The 16,020-nt window shown below is 43.6% G+C and overlaps 1 protein-coding gene across 1 annotated transcript in view; it reads right to left on the minus strand.

Annotated features, from left to right (window-relative positions):
* The window catches only part of LOC114451618 (R3H domain-containing protein 1-like), a 32,387-nt gene that overhangs the window by 12,930 nt on the left and 3,437 nt on the right, over positions 1 to 16,020 (minus strand). Inside the window, 12 exon segments of the mRNA XM_028430385.1 lie at positions 376 to 429; positions 550 to 575; positions 833 to 928; positions 1,074 to 1,182; positions 1,369 to 1,509; positions 1,799 to 1,858; positions 2,250 to 2,328; positions 3,391 to 3,511; positions 6,231 to 6,317; positions 6,803 to 6,820; positions 9,515 to 9,713; positions 11,850 to 12,009. Of these exon segments, the coding sequence (XP_028286186.1) occupies positions 376 to 429; positions 550 to 575; positions 833 to 928; positions 1,074 to 1,182; positions 1,369 to 1,509; positions 1,799 to 1,858; positions 2,250 to 2,328; positions 3,391 to 3,511; positions 6,231 to 6,317; positions 6,803 to 6,820; positions 9,515 to 9,673 (950 nt within the window). The 5' untranslated portion in view covers positions 9,674 to 9,713; positions 11,850 to 12,009.

Consider the following 16,020-nt stretch of genomic DNA (forward strand, 5'->3'; position numbering starts at 1 on the left):
AAAAATATGCATTTGTTTATTATTACTGTGGTTGACATGTTACAGCCTGAAGTCATTTTGTGAGTCCATAAAACAAGACTGCATCTTCTCCCTACAAACACTGCCTTCATGTGTTCCTCAGTGTGTGATCAATAAAAGATATGATTTCTTTTTTCACGGTTTAATTGGTAAGCTTTGGTCTGAATAGGCCGTCCCACATGAGGAAGCCTGGGCAGAAAATCCTATTTAAGAGAAGCAGCAAAAACAAATCCTCAGATCAGCAGTCCTGTTCCTGAGCGAGCCGATTAAGACAGACGGCGATTCAAAAGGTTTTCTCTCTGCCTGCGGTTCAGCCTCTGAAAGGAGCTGAATGATGTGTGACGGGGGTGGACCCACCTGAACATTTGCCGCCTCTGTTGGGTGCTCATGCATGCGTCTTCATCCTGCGCACTGGAGAGACGAGAGAGGGAGAGAGGGAGGCATTACAGGAGAGGCACTGACAAAATGAGATATTTTAAAACATGGTAGAGCTGACTGTCATTGTGTGATTATTTCAATTTCACTACATACCTTCTATCTAGCAGGAAGTGATCTCCCTGTGGGTGAAAAGAAAAGTTACAATCAATTACAAATATTTAATTTATCAGTAAACATCATGATGCATTTGAGTCAGGGCTCCAAATCTGTCCTTAAATTCATAAATCCTACAGATGCAATTGGTAGCAAGGATTCTACTGAATTTGCACATGAATAGAAATGACACAAAGATTTGTGCAACATGCCCCCCTCCTCCTCCTCACCCCCCCCTTTCCATCCCGCCCCCCCACTCCGCCTACACAAACAGCTCTCTCACATCATGTGCAAATATCCTTTCTCTGGCTCGCTGGTACTCCTCCTCCCTCTCCTCCATCGATTTGCTCCTCTTGTCAGCTTTCAAACGCATTCGAATCTGGCAAGGACACACCAACCACACACACACACACACAAACACGCTTCTTTAGCTGCTATGTCAGGGACGCCAGATTGTCCCACTCTTACCAACATGTCAGAAATGAAAGTGACAGCTTGGTGAAGAAGAAAAAAAAAACACCTACCGTGCTGTCTTCGCGATCAAAGCTGGAGTTGTCTCGTTTGAGAATGTAGCGTTTCTGAAAATCGTCCGCCCTGTCATCCTTGATGTGCTCTGAGAATTTCTGATCGGGTCTGTCGGTGGGGGGAAATTCACAAGAGTTTTAGTGGCAGCTTAATTTCAGGCAGATGCTGACAGCAACATATGTTAACCAAAGTATCTGTCGATTGATTTCAACAGCTTACGGTTGCAGAAAAAAAAAATCACCACCAATTAAAAAGCACTGAGTGTCTATATAGAGCAGTAAGAGGGCAGCTCACATTCTAGTGTTGGTGGTTTTGTTGATCACCACTGACTTCCCACTTGGGTCCACATTGTGGTCCATGCCGAAGTAGGCTGCCACTCGGTGTAACAGCATCCTGTGGTAGGAGGACATGGGCGGGAACTTTCTCTTTTGGCTTCTGCAGGTAAACAAAGAAGATTTCAATGTGGACAATTCCCCAAAAACTGACGCTGACTCTGACTGGTAAGCTGGTGCAAACAGAGCTACAGACCACACACACACACACACAAACAGCTGACAAACAGCTGCTCATCTTAATTGTGTGACATCAAGCACAACTCGGAGAAGACAACTGGAAGAATATTTCAACTACGTGAAAGCTTGTAGCAGCTGGGTAAGCTAATTAAGATCTCTGGTTAAATGTGTTTCGATGTTTGCTTAGCAAAAAAATCCTAAGAATATCTTACTCATTATTGCTGATGAAATCCAAGATGTCTTGTTCCAACTTCAGCAGCATGATTCGATCCCTAAAGAAGACGAATAAAAAATTATCTTTGGTCCTGTATACTCAAATCAAATCAAATTGTCATCATCAGAGCATTTTCAAAGGAAGCTTAATGATGAAGCAGCTTACAGGGTAAATACTGTAGTTCACATGCTGGAAAAAGGAAGTTGCACATTTTAAGCTAGTTAGCTCAAACTAGGAAGCCTGTTTGCTTATGAGACATTCATTTTCCTTCAATAATATTAGGGATGCACCGGTCTGTCTGTCATGTGACTTTTTTTCTGACTGTGCAAGTAGCTGATGAACCTGCTGGTGTGTCAAATACCTCCCTTCAGCTGGCAAATTTAGCACGAATGCTAATGATGTTAGGGTGAGATAATCTCCTTGTGTGTGTGTGTGTGTGCTGAGCTTACCTAGGGTTTCCCTTCAATGTGTTGACCAGGAACTCATGGAGATCTATACCAGTTGAGTCTGTGTAGTCTTGACTGGAATCTGATCAAAACAAAAACACACGTCCACTCAGAGATCGTGTTAAAACTGAGACTTTAAAAACACCATTTATAGTCCTTAAGCCCACCTGCATGTCTTTTCTTAATATAATTTATAACAAAGCAACATTAACTGTTCTGCTACGTTAACTCTCCCCAATTAATGACAAACACATTGATATGCAAATCAATCATCTTGTCATTCAGCTCTCAGTGAGGGAAAAGTCAAAATGAAGGGGAAAGAAAAATCCTTCACATGTATCAGCAGCTGTGAAGCACCTCTAAGAAATGAAGTGGTCAGACAACACAGCTGACAATGAAGAACCTGTTCCTGTGCACTAACAAAAGGATAGAACCCATCAGAGGGAGGCAGGGGGGACACCGGAGCTTGTTCCCCTCGGTGGGTGTCTGGTTTCTATAATTGGAGCCTGCCTCATCAATGGTGTTGCTCCAGAGGGAAGCAGACACCTTTATACGCCTGTGGGAATCCATATAATTGCTTCACACCTTGAGCTTGTCGCAATTAACTGAATCACGCCAATTATCGGTCCATAATGAGATATCATTGAAAATGGAGAAGAGCTTTTGGACAAACTGGAGGACGACGAGGCAGAAAAAAAATGTTTAGGACTGCTGTGACACGGTAAAGGATATAATTATTAGAAGGCCGTAATTTGGCTGAGTGACATGGATTGTGTGATAAGTATCATTAACGCATTTGGCTTCATTTCAACACCGCCACTGACACGCTGCCACCACTCACACACAGACACACACATGTATGTGTTTTCTTTGGTTGGTTGGTTTCTAAATTTAAATTCTAAGTTTTGATGGAAAAAAAAGCAAGCACATATTTCCAGCTCCTTTTTTTAACGGAGGTAAGCAATGTTTATAAATGAGGCCACAGGTGTTAATAGAAATATTTCAGCTGCTGTGACGGGCAGATTTCTTTCATATCACGCAGGTTTATAAGTAAAACTTTACATTAAATATGATATAAAGAACATCCTGTGCAGAGTTCATTTCAATTTAAAAGAAGCTTCTTAGATTTAATTGCATCTCCCACCTCTTGACAGCATTTTTCTCTGCGTTTTCTCAGGTTTGTCCACCTTGCAGCTGTCTTCTTTCTCAGCTTGGTCCTGTGTGGATCGTTCTTCCTTTTCAAAGGTCTGGAGAAGGAATCCATCCTGTTTAGAGAGGGAGAAAAAATATAACTGAAAAACTCATCCAGGAGGTTTGTGCGTGTAATCATTTTAGCGTGTGTGTTGGCTTCAGTTTAACCATTAACCCAAAGTATAGACACACACACACAAAAGTGTGATGGTGTCAACATTTTATGACACTAAATGTGACCTCGGTCTCTTCTGAATGACGATCTTAATTTAGGTATTTAATTCTCTGATCTTCCCCGAGGTTCTGGGTTAATTAGAGAATAGCACAGGCAACAGAGGCCACTGTACCCCACTCAAACTCTCATCATTGAAACCCGTTTGCTCGCCAGTAATAATGCGCCTGCGTCCATGAATTCCAAATCACTATGGCAATTAATCTACCAGATTAGCTTGTTTTTATTAAGCCACCTGAATAAAACATGAATTTGAGCCTGAAATTAAACAACACAGCACATTTCTTTGCTTAAAAATTCAACAGAATGAGGGGTTAGCTGTAATCCCCTGCCAACTGTAATAAAATAAAATTTAAAAAAAAATCTCAAAAATCGACATGTTGCAATCTGGCTGGAAGTCCGGTGTGGCTTTTTATTGTGAAATCTATTAAAACTGTCCTTTCTTTACCTCATTCTTCCTCACTCACCCACCCACACACATCCACACTCACACTCCGGAGTATCTGATTTGCTTTTCAGGCAATTCTACAAAGGTTGAAAGGGAACGCTGAACAGTGCAGAGAGGCTGCCAGTGCATCGTAAATGGATTAAACACAACTCTGGAAAACTAACATCAGAGAGTCGGTGTGAGAGAGAATTGAATGAATGAGAGAGCGTTGGGAGAGCAGCTCATAACCTGAGAAAGGTCACGAGTTTGATCCTTGTAACAGCTGCAGAGCATGATAATGAGATGCCGCGTCCTCCTGCGTTTTAAGTCGCTCTGAATATATGTGAAAATGTAATATGCTAATGAAAAACGTGACTGACTAATTGCCAGAGCGAGACTGGAGAAAGCGAAAATGAGTCTCGGATTGTGCGTTGTATAAGTGACAGCGAGTTCATGTGTGTATGTGTGCGTCAAAGCCAAGGGATTTTTTTTTTTCTTTTCCTGGCAAGGAGCGCTGATGTTTGCTACTTAATGCCACCCTCAGCATCACATGGAAGCAGCCTGGTTGATGTGCAGCTGTTGCGAGCTGCCTCATTTGTTTCCTGACATCCATTTACCTCCAGATAAAAGAAAAACAGCGTGAAAATGATGGTCTTGTGAATATGTAATGAATGTGCTGTCAGTCTAAAACAAAAACTGCGGCGTGCATTCAGAGGCCCCTGACTGTCGTCCTTTGATTGGAGCTGACAATGTGAGGGCGACGGTAGTGTTTCGGGAAGCCTCGGACAGTCTATACATCCATATAGCCCCTTTGTTAATGCTTATCATGTGACAGTAAAATGGTGAACAATGATGATCATAAGGGTGCTGTTCCACTAATGTGTTCCTTTATTGCTTTAGCTCGCCCCTCAAGGGTTAGTTTGCCGCAGAAGGAGTCTTGACTCCGGGGCAAATAACAGGAGCGGGGGAAATATCAGGAGTATTCAATTAGATCGCTCCACAGCTCTCTGTAGCTGACGTGTGGAAATTGTAATTTCCCCGACATGATTGATGGCAGTAATACACGACGTCGTGTGAGTGCAGACGATGCGAGACTGTTGTGGGAATAACACCGCCCTCTGGTTATGGAGCTCAGTGCTGACTGGCTGAAATGCCTGGGACAGATACACCTGTGTGTGTGTGTGGAAAGATGCCAGGAGCTGTGCAGAGCGGCATGTAATGGAGAAAGTTTGATCATGGGGGGGGCTTTGCCCGGAGATACGGCGTCGATTTAGCAAACCAACAGCCACCTCCCTGCTGGAGCTTGACACTTTGTGTTTTGATGATGTGATGTTTTCATCAGGCGGCCACGTCCAGGTATTTAATCATAGCTGTCATATGAAGGCCACTAATCATGCATCAGAGGTCTCTGTTCAGTTGTAAATGAGCTGATCCCAGGTCAGCACTTTCAGCAGTTTATGGGTTTTACACACTGGGCTGTGGCATCAGAGGACAGCCTGCATAACACTGATGGGATGACTGAGATGAATTTGGCAGTCTTTAAAAAGAACACTTCATGAGTGTGGTTGTAATTAGGGATGTGCTGGTATCAGTGATATCACCATACTATTTGGATCCTTAAACTTCTACTGCTGCTTTATTGAATCATATTCACCCTTCAATAAAAGCTTAGGACTGAGAAAATGTAGCCTTTTGTTAACAAAAACTGAATTTTGACTAATTATATCAACGGCAGCAGTCATGGTTGCTAGGCGACAGCTAGGAAATCCACTGCAGGTCAATTTCAGAGACGTTCTTTTTTTTTTTTCCCCCAATTTCTAAGCCTTCTTAGACTGCATCCTTCAATGGATCTAAACACATCCAAATATTTCTTATAATAAGTAAAATAATTCTCTGGGAATAAGACTAGAATGCAGATAAAATAGTAAAGTAGACATTACTCTTATAGCCTTACTGTGTTTAAGCTGAAGTTTGCATAGCAAGTTGGAAGCTAGGTGGAGAAGCTATACAGAAAAAAAGCCTGTGTCTCTGATTGACTGGTAAAAGGTGACGTCACTCAAGTTCATTACCGGCACATCTCTAATGTAAAAACACTCCGAGAGTCTGTTTTTTTTTTTGTTTTTTTGTTTTTTACCTGAGGTGCAGCTGAAGGCTCAGGAATAGGGCAAAAGGACTCTTCACACACCGCCAGGCTCCGCACAAGCTTTAGCCTGGTGTTGGACTAAGACGGGTGGGGAGGGAGGTAGGTGGGCACAGTTAAAACCATGCACACACATAACTGCATCAATATCATCACAGTGACAAGCCAAAAAAACAGTACAACAGCCAGCGAGCACAATCAATTCCTGCAAGCACAATCATAGAGTTTCAATAATTCACATTTCAGCTTACGTAGCTTTCTCTGCCCGAGCTTCACTGCTAACGTGATTGCAGTAAATTCTCAAATAACTTGATAAAACTAAAAAAAAATCCAAACTCTCATATGTTTCCTGAGGGAACATCAATGCAGCAAGCACAACAGAAACGTCCAAACCAGCTGTATATTCCCATCATAGCCTCCATCATCATTCACATAATTCACATCCCAACACACTGGAGTAACTGTATAGAGACAGACACAGGTACCAACTCCATCCAAGCAAACAATGTAATCCAAGTGCACATGACAGAGGTCTGTGTACAACATGCATGTCAAGCGTACCCTACCTTAGAGTACTTCACAGGCTGTCCATAGGTAAAGGAAGGGTGCAGGAAAAAAAGTGCACAGGGAAGAAAAATCAAACAAACCACACACACGTTTGAAGAGGATTGTGACTTTAAAACAACGTGAAGAATTTTGAATTAAATATGACTGGCCTACATTTTGTGCTAACGTGAGCTCAAAGCTCAGCAAAGGAGCAAAACAATTCATACCAACAACCTCTTCTCTCTTGCAAAACTGAAATATTTAAGAGCACGGGGAAAAAAATAATAAAAATCAGCAGCATTGATCTGCAAAAGTAAAATTGACGTCTACCTACAATATGAACATTTACCATTTCCTGGGAGCAGAAATTAATTTATGCAGAGCATACTTTACTTCTCACATAGACACACACATACGCTGCAAAAAAAAAACAAAAGGCAGACATTTGGCTGCGAGGGATTCGGGTCAGTTTTATGCGTTGCTCCCAGCTCCATTTAGCTGTCATGTGAAGCAGGCGCTGGAAGTGAGGTGCAGAAAGCAGAGAGAGGCCGGCCACCCAACAGTGTGTGAGACAGCTCGGTGCCTCTGCGCTTCACGCGCTAGTGGCTGTGTGTGCGTTTGTGTGTGTATGTATAAACAGAAGGTCTCTCAGTAGCACGCATAGGGGAGCGGAGGAGGGCAAGGAGGGGGGAGACCTGCTTCCTAATCCCAACATGCATCCACACACACGGACAGACACACACACAGCTCTGTCCTTTCCACCTGTCCTCTAAAAATCAAAAGGACAACCCCTCCTTTTCCTCATTGAGCTTCAGGGCCAAATAACACCTTTAAAAAATTGAAATGGGCTACTGTTCGCCCATCTCCAATGCCTGTGACCTGCCGCGCCCCTTTTCTATATCAGGTAATATGGATGTGGAGGAGGGGTGATGGAGGGAAGGGGGGAGGAGAGAGCTGGGACTGTGAGCGCACCGCTACACCAGCTAATTGAGCAGCGTGGGGCCGGTGGGGAATGAACAATGCCGGCAGGAGATAAAGGAATGAGAAAGGGGGAGAGGGAAAGGGCTGAAGTCAGCAGAAGTAGGGCGGCCACCAGCCACCTGTCCTGCCGCAGAGGACGGAGCGGGAGAGCTGGAGGCAGATGGTGGCAATGTCACCCGGTCTTTCCTCCCCCCACTTTTACCTCTGTTGGAATGCTTTTCTGCACCCCACCACTCCTCCTCCCTTGTTTAAGTTACCACCCCCTCCCTTGTTTCTTATGCCCATTCTCCACCTCCTCTATTTTAACATTTCAGGCCTTTAACCAATGCCCTTACACAGAGCGACAGAATTAGCTTCACCTCTTCCACTGCTGGAAATCAGGAGCGGAAAGGTGACAGCGCCGTCAGCGTGTCTTGGCCTTCCCATGGCCATCAATGATAAATAAACTTTGGTTATTTTAAGAGAGAAAAAGGAGTAGTATGAGGCGTAACCTACATTTGCAAACATGCAAAGTCAATTTAAGGTAAAGCATGAAAGGAGGGCAACAAAAACTCAGAAGAAGATAACAGCGGCCTCTGTGGCCACTTTTGGTAACTACAAGATAAACGAACTTTTCGTGTCATGTAAACATGCTAAAAAAAAGAACCTGATACTTTTCTCATTGGTAGCAGAAGAACCTTCATGCACATTTGTAGATTCGGAGGCTGTGTTTCTATGGTTACTTTATCGTAACTTTTACTTCAGTCAGCGCTAAACTAACAATGCTTGAGTGCTACTTGAGTGGAAACACGTGGACATTGTGTCTTAAATGGCCGGAGAGAGACGCAAAAATCAGCCTGGCCTTTCCGCCTTGCTATAATCCCTCCTCCTTACACCCTCTCAACCTCTCCTCGTCCTGCGGCTCCCACCACGCTGGTGTCATTCTGTTCCTCAGGGTAACATCGACGCAGGAAGTTGGTAGATAAGCCAGGATTTGAGCTCCGATTATCTGCCTGCCTGACTCCCTCGCTCTCCCTGGCTCCAACCACAAGGCCAGATTGGCCTGAATCCTATTTTTAGGTTGCAGCCAAAGAGACAATCATTTTCCTTTCTTGGATTTTGTTTTTTGACCACACTCAAGGAGATTTCACTTTTTACTGCCCATTTTTCTATGAGTACAAACCAGTCAGCGCCAGTTTTTCTTTTTTAAAAATGTACTTTTTCTGCAGTCCCACAGCACAATGCTGCGATGACACAGAGACCTAATTAATTAGCAGTTTATCTGAAAGAGATCTCAGCAGTCCTGAATCCCCGGTAGATCACTGCTTTAATGTCTCCCATGGAAGAGACAGGACTACTTTCTACTTGGTACAGCAGTGGTGAGGCAGAAGAAAAAAAAACTGCATTATTATTATTATTGCATTGTCTGTGCAGATAACACTCTTCTGGATTCAGGAAGAATTCTTTTCTTGCTGAAGCAGCTGAGAAATTTATGTTGAATGCCGCAGGTGACAGGAGATCCCCGGGGCAGATGGTGTTTTGACGCTGACTGTTAGTGAATTCTCATGGAAATGAGTGCAATAAAAGAGTGAAAATGTTTGGTGAGGCTGTCAGGTGTCCTCAGTTTCTTCCTGGACTGGTCAGGCTGCTATGAGACTGTCGGCAACTGACACTTCCTTTCATTATAAGGCTCAATCATTCAATCTATAAGTTCAGCTGGTATGTATTGGATGACCTGCTGCTGGAGGGTGGACATGTATTCCAGTCTTTACCTGCATGTCCCTCTTATTGTTGCTGCCGTGTTCCTCTCTGTTGCTCTGGCTCTGCTCGGAGGCCTCAGATTTGGCAGCGTTGTCTTTTGTGGGTGACACTGTGTCAGCAGCCTCGGAAACCTTCATTGTTTCAGTGTCGACGGTATCGGACATTCTCATTGCCAAGTCTTACAGGGAGATGCTGGCAAATACAGAAAACCTGAAAGACAGGAATGTGACTGTAAGTGGTGGTTTTATGATAGTATATTAAGGTAACACACAGATTCAAGGCTGGAATTTAGTTCTTGAGCTTTTTATTTTGTGCACTTTAATTGAATCAGATTTATCTGCCCAGAAATATGAATCCAGAATGTTAAACATGGCATGTCTGAGTTGCATTTAGCCATAATTATGTTGTTAGGGACCCCTGCGTTTGACAGCTGTGTAATAACAAAGGTTTATGCAGTAGCAGGCAGGAAAAAGAGGAAAGGAGGCAGCCGGTGTCACCAGCACAGTGTGTGGTCATCAGTCACTGCTTCCTGTCTGCGCTGCCTCACAACTCTGCAGCTGTTCAGCTTCACATGGTGGACATGATTGGACCGAACGCAGCAGGAGCATTGTTTGCTCCTGTGAGGAAAACAGGACATTTTAGATCCAGTGGAGAAACCTACTTACTGTATAAGAGGCATCGATTTACATTTGATTTATTGAAAAAATTGAAGAAATACTGTCAAAAGAAGATGTTCAAAATTGAAGAAGCCCACGTTTGCCCATCCTGGGACCTAAATTGCCTTGCACCTATGGTCCGAGGTAGGATATATCTGTGTTATGCCATGACCTCCCTGTGTTAAACTCATGGTGTGAGTTCATCCTGCTGATATGGCCTAATTATGCAGCCAGGCCCCATGCAGCGTAACATACACGCATCCGTAAAAGAAGGGAGGGCAGACATCTGGTACATGAGAGCTATGATTAATAGGTTAATTAGAAACGGGCTCATCAAATTCACTTTGTACGTCAAAACTGGATCCACACATGACAGCACTTAGCTTGGGTGTGTACGTGACTGGCTGCGTGTGTGTTCTAGCCTTCAACCAATCAGCGGGGGCCTCAACCTATTTGCCCGGCAGTGAGTCATTTTCCTATCTGATCGCCGAGCAGCAAAGTGGCTGCCTGAGACTTGATTGTTTAGCTCCATCCCAGAAGAGCTGAGACAGCGAGCAGGAGCCGCTCACTTAAAAAATAAATAAATAAAATACATTTTTAAAAAAAGGTGGCATCCAATTCCTCTATGACAGAGTAATTGACTTCTAGTGAGGTCTGCAGAGATTCTCTGCTGGGTTAATGTATCGCTAACCCAATGCTAAAAGGTTAGCTAAAATTTAGCTGGGCACTGGAGAGTTGAATAAGCTGAATTTCAATGACCTGTCAGAGGTTTGACAAAAGCAACGCCGGCTGCTGCTTTACATTATTTTTACATTCTGAAGAAAAACAGCGTAATACTCTAGAGTGCCGTGCACGCCTTTGAATATTTAGTGTCTGTTCCTGACATTTTGATGAGTGAAGTCTCTTTGAGATTTGCAATATTGGACAGATATTTTCAAGAGCTGGGGTTGTGATGGATAGCCATTTTGTCCCTCACCGAATTCTTCATTCTCCCACACACATTTTATCATGGGACTCAAGTGTTGGGCTAAATTTGGCTTCAGACTTTGATGCCTTTGAGTCTCTCATGGTTGAGGTAATTGCACTGTGTGTCTGTTTAAAATCCCTGATGTCTCAACTGAATAAGTAATATGGATCATCATTCAGTCCTCAGTGTTACATTATGGAATTCAGGGAGTAGCAAATTGGTCTCTAATGGGCACACATCATATTTCTCCTCATATATATGTAACATTTTGAAATATATACAACTCCCTATAATGCCTTTTAAAGCCATTTCTGTTAAGGAATTCTGGAAAAAAAAACTCCCTCAACGGCTCTGCATATAATCTGAAATCTGTAAAAGTTACTACTACTATCAGTTTAAGTCACTGCAGTCTGAAGGACATAATGTAAATGGAAAAAAAGGTGACATCACTAGCGGCAACTAGCGTTTGGGCTTTGTAATTACAGAGTGACACAGTTAAGGGACAAGAGTATAAATTGTCATAAATCTTAGCTTGTCCTATAAAATAATCTAATCTGACGTCATAAATTACCTCAAATAAACACATACTCCTCATATTTCTATCATCTTCTTCACCAATTTAGTTACATCATTACATTAAGACCATCGGATTGGACAAATGGCACCACTTTCTGTCAAAGACTAAAAAACACATTCTCTGAGATATAAAACTGTGGGACGTACTTGTTGCGTAGCCAGTGGTGGTTGTGGCAAAGGAGGATGTGGCTGGTGAAGTCGCTGAGGCTGAGCCTACCGATGCCATCCGAGACTTCTTTGGCCATGTCTGCTTCAGCTTCTCTGAACAGCGAGCGGGGCCTCCGACACCCTCATGACCCCTGCTGACCTGCAATCGAGGGAGGCACAGGGTTAGTGCATTGGAGAGAGAAGGAGAGGGCAGAGGTCAGGAGCAGTGCTGTCACTGAGGTCATGTGGATTGACAACAGTCAGGATGTCAGCAACTCTGAAATATTTGTGTGTCGGAGCAAAAAGTAAAAAGCGTGTTGAGTGTGTATTTCTGAGCCTGTGCGTGCCTGTGCGCCATAAATAATGGATGAGCACAAAGATTGGGAGTGCGGCGAAGGCAACAGGAGAAGGCACCCCTGCCAGCTCGTAAAAACCAAGCATTAGGAATTCAGAGAGCAGCGGGGGAAGATAGCATTTCTCCACTCAAAATCCTCTGCCATTTGGTGCCACATAAATATCTGATCATACAATCTGTATTTTCCAGCAAATTCCCTGTCTGGCTGGAGTACAGGGCAACACTAGCTGGACAGGGCAGACATCTGAAAACAGCAACAACAACAAATCTCGACAATATTGGATTAGAACGGCTGCAGTTGGGTGTGGATGCCAAATGAGGCTGTTAAACATCAGCTCAGGGCTACAGCTAATGATTATTTATGTTTGCACTATTACTCAACTGATATAAATGTCATAGAATGGCATTGAATGGCCATTATAGTTTCCTAAAGCCTAAGATTGCGTCTTTAAATGTCTACCACCCAAACAACAAAGAACAACATAGACACCAATTAATTTTATGTCCACAACTAATCAATAAACCAGCTCAGGTCTCCATCAGATCACTTAATGCTGTATATTCTATAGCATCTGATTCTGCATCCTCCTCATCTCCCTGCTACTAATCTCCATCTCAGTGAGTGGCTGAGCCACACGGTGCCAAGGTGTGGCTGCTGCACCCAATATGCTCTCGGTGTGACCTCAATGCCAGCCAAAAAAAAAGGTCAAGTGGATTCCCCGCTCACTTCATAATCTTTCCTCTCATGACACCTTTGCCCAGAGCCAGAGGCACAGTCTGACATGATATACGACCTGGGAGACACATGCCGTGGAGCTTTTGATCACATCTGCCTGTAAAGGCTACTTTATATTTGTTTTTACAATCTGAGATTTATAATAAAAGATCATCATTTCTGTTTCTTCAGAAGAGTGCACAACAGAATCACCTCTACCCTCTGAATAACCTGTATCTTCCCTGCGAGATGCTCTTATCTGAACCCTTTTGCTGTTTTTCTCGCTGCTTATCTCTTCTTAACGCGCCCAGCACTTTTTTCCATGGTTGTTCATGTGTGACAGGAGAACCACCTCGAGCTGTGGATCTAAATTTTGCCCTCTTTGCTCCAGGATGAAAGCAAAAGTGGTGCCAATTCAAGCCGCTGCAAATAAGAGTGCCAGCTAAATGTCTGAAATGGAAAAATGTGGAGCCTGCTCTGTAACTCAGTCCTGGAGCTCACACACACACACACAAAGTTGCTCTGATAGTGGTCGCTCCAGGTTTTTATGTCTAGAGAAACAGTGCAGCCGTGGCTTAGCTGGCTGGCTGCAGGTCTTCACTCCGAGACGTGTGTGTGTATATGTAGTACACACAGAATACTAATGGTGCACACAATGCACATACCTCCCCTTAAAACTGTTTTGACACACAAACCGAGAAGCATCCCTATTTGACAGGTGCTTTGCTTTGCAAAGCGCTCACACACACACACATTATTCTGGCACAGCGGTGAACTTGCAGAGGCGCTCCGCCTGCCTTTGCGTCCTCCAGTTTTGTGCTGTCGCTGGCAGGGAGTGGTTCATTGGTATTACAGTCGCCGCAGAGTGCAGCAACCTTAAAGAGGCTCCCTCAGGCATCATTCAGTGTCACACCGCCTCTTCACACTGCCTTTATCGCCACGGCTGACGGCATATCGGCAGTCTCTCTCTCTCTCTCTCTCACACACAAAGCACAGATGCATCAAATCTTCCCATCTGCACACAAACTCATGAATGTATTAAAATGCAGTTACGCTCAATTAGAAGGCTCGGAATACAAGCAACATGGAATTGATTGTAGTCACAAATACGAAATGTATGTAAAATCTGATTATTCCAAATACAGCCTGGAGCACAACACGTACACACTCTCCTCTGCACATATATTCTTGATGAAAATTAAATCTTGAAAAACCTACAGTGGGGTCACAGGGGTGGCCATCAACTGAGCCGAGTTAATCACACACCGGGCTCTTAACGGACCACTCTCACGGACAATTATGTTCGATGGCAAGCTAATGAGAAATTTCTCAATCACTGTGAGGCGTATAAGAGCCTGCCAGTGATGGCACGCACACACAGGAACAGGCGAGCAAGCACACTCCAGCGTACTTATTTTCTTTCCCTTTCACACACACACTCACCTGCCTCTCTCTTGTATAGGCTGACCTTTTCCTCCCACACCTCCGCTCTGCTCTATTCTGTTCTGTTCTGTGTGGATCTGGGCTCTTGTCTGGGATATAACCAGCTCAACTGGGGTTGAAGGACCCTCAATCCCTCCTTCTATCTGCTACTCTATCCCCAGCACTATTCTCAGTAGATGATGGGGAGAGGAGTCAAAGTTTCTGTGTGAGCACAAAGAAAATCTTCAGATGATTTGTAGCACTGTTCTGCATGCAGGCGCAGATTACGCATTGACAAAAAATTATTCAGGCTTTATTGCTGCTGACGAGCTTTCGCAAGTGTCACATAAAAGGGACAACTGTAGGAGTAGTGCCAAACAGCTGGGATATTGTCTGCAGCGATGTAGAATACTAAACAGAGCTCTATTCAGTGAAGCATTGTGAGACAAAAGCAGAGACATGGCTACAAAGGTAATGCCATGTCTGCTTTATGTCACCTGCCTGCTATATCTGGATAAAAAATTGCTCCTTATGTTTGGCTGATTTCTCAACCAGAGGAGAAGCAGCCTGATGCTCCCTGGCTGTGGGATGAATTGCCGACTTAGAAAACAGATTAAAAACAAAAAAAGAGACTCAGCTTCTGAAGACTGCCGGACATGCACGTTGACTAATAAAATCAGGCATCAAATAAACAGTTAATTAGGTTACTAATACTGGCTTAAATTCATGGTGCAGCAATAAAATTGATTTCAGTGTTTTGCTTAACTGAGTAACTAATCTTCCATTTTCTAGTCATTTCTGCTAATTGCAAAGCAAGAAAAGCTCTGGCAGGGGAGCTATATAATTGGACCAGAAACGATTAGGGTAAAGCCTATGAAATTATATCACTTTCATACACTGCTCGCCTCAATTTCAGGGTGACCAAGGCAGTGTCAGTTTAAGGAACAGCTTGTAATAGCTCAGACTAAATTAACAGAAAAAACAAAAACAGGCACAAATGAAGCTCTAATTGCGCTGTTCGCTTTGCCTCCAGGTCATATAAGGTGGTGCAGCGCAGCAGAGGCGCAGCCAGCCAGCATTAATAAATTAAATCCACAGCAGAGCATGTAGGTAATCCATTACCTATCCCACAGGAGAGCTTCCACGGAATATAAATCTAGGCAATTAGAGGAGAAACAATAAACACCAAAAACTAACATGCAAGTCCAGCAGTTTTAACCTGTGAAACCTTACGAGAAATAACTGGAAAAGTCTGTGAGAGTCATTAAAAGTCCATTTGCAGACAACACCTGCAGAACAAACAGAGGAAGCAGGGGATATGCAACACGAGCTTTGGCTGGAGAACAATGTGGAGCGAAGCCTCTTATTGGCTGATCTTGGTTAATTATCCTCCTAATGAAAAGCAGAAGCAGCCCCAGCAAACCAGCCAGGAGATTTGGAAAGCCCTGGCTCAGCTCAGTGAGCAGCACGCCTCTGACAGCACACACCAAATCTCATGTTGCGCTTAGTTTAACAAGCTGGAGAAAAAAGACGGCACACTTGCTCACTGACTTGATGCGCATGCAATGATAAAAGACAGAGACAGAGAAGCTGACGCTGAGGGGATCTTGAAAAGAACATGCATTCACCTAATCTGACAGAAACTTCAGAAAAACCTTAAATGCAAAACAACAAAAATA

The sequence above is a fragment of the Parambassis ranga genome, chromosome 2, assembly GCF_900634625.1.
Source record: "Parambassis ranga chromosome 2, fParRan2.1, whole genome shotgun sequence".
NCBI lineage: Eukaryota > Metazoa > Chordata > Actinopteri > Ambassidae > Parambassis > Parambassis ranga.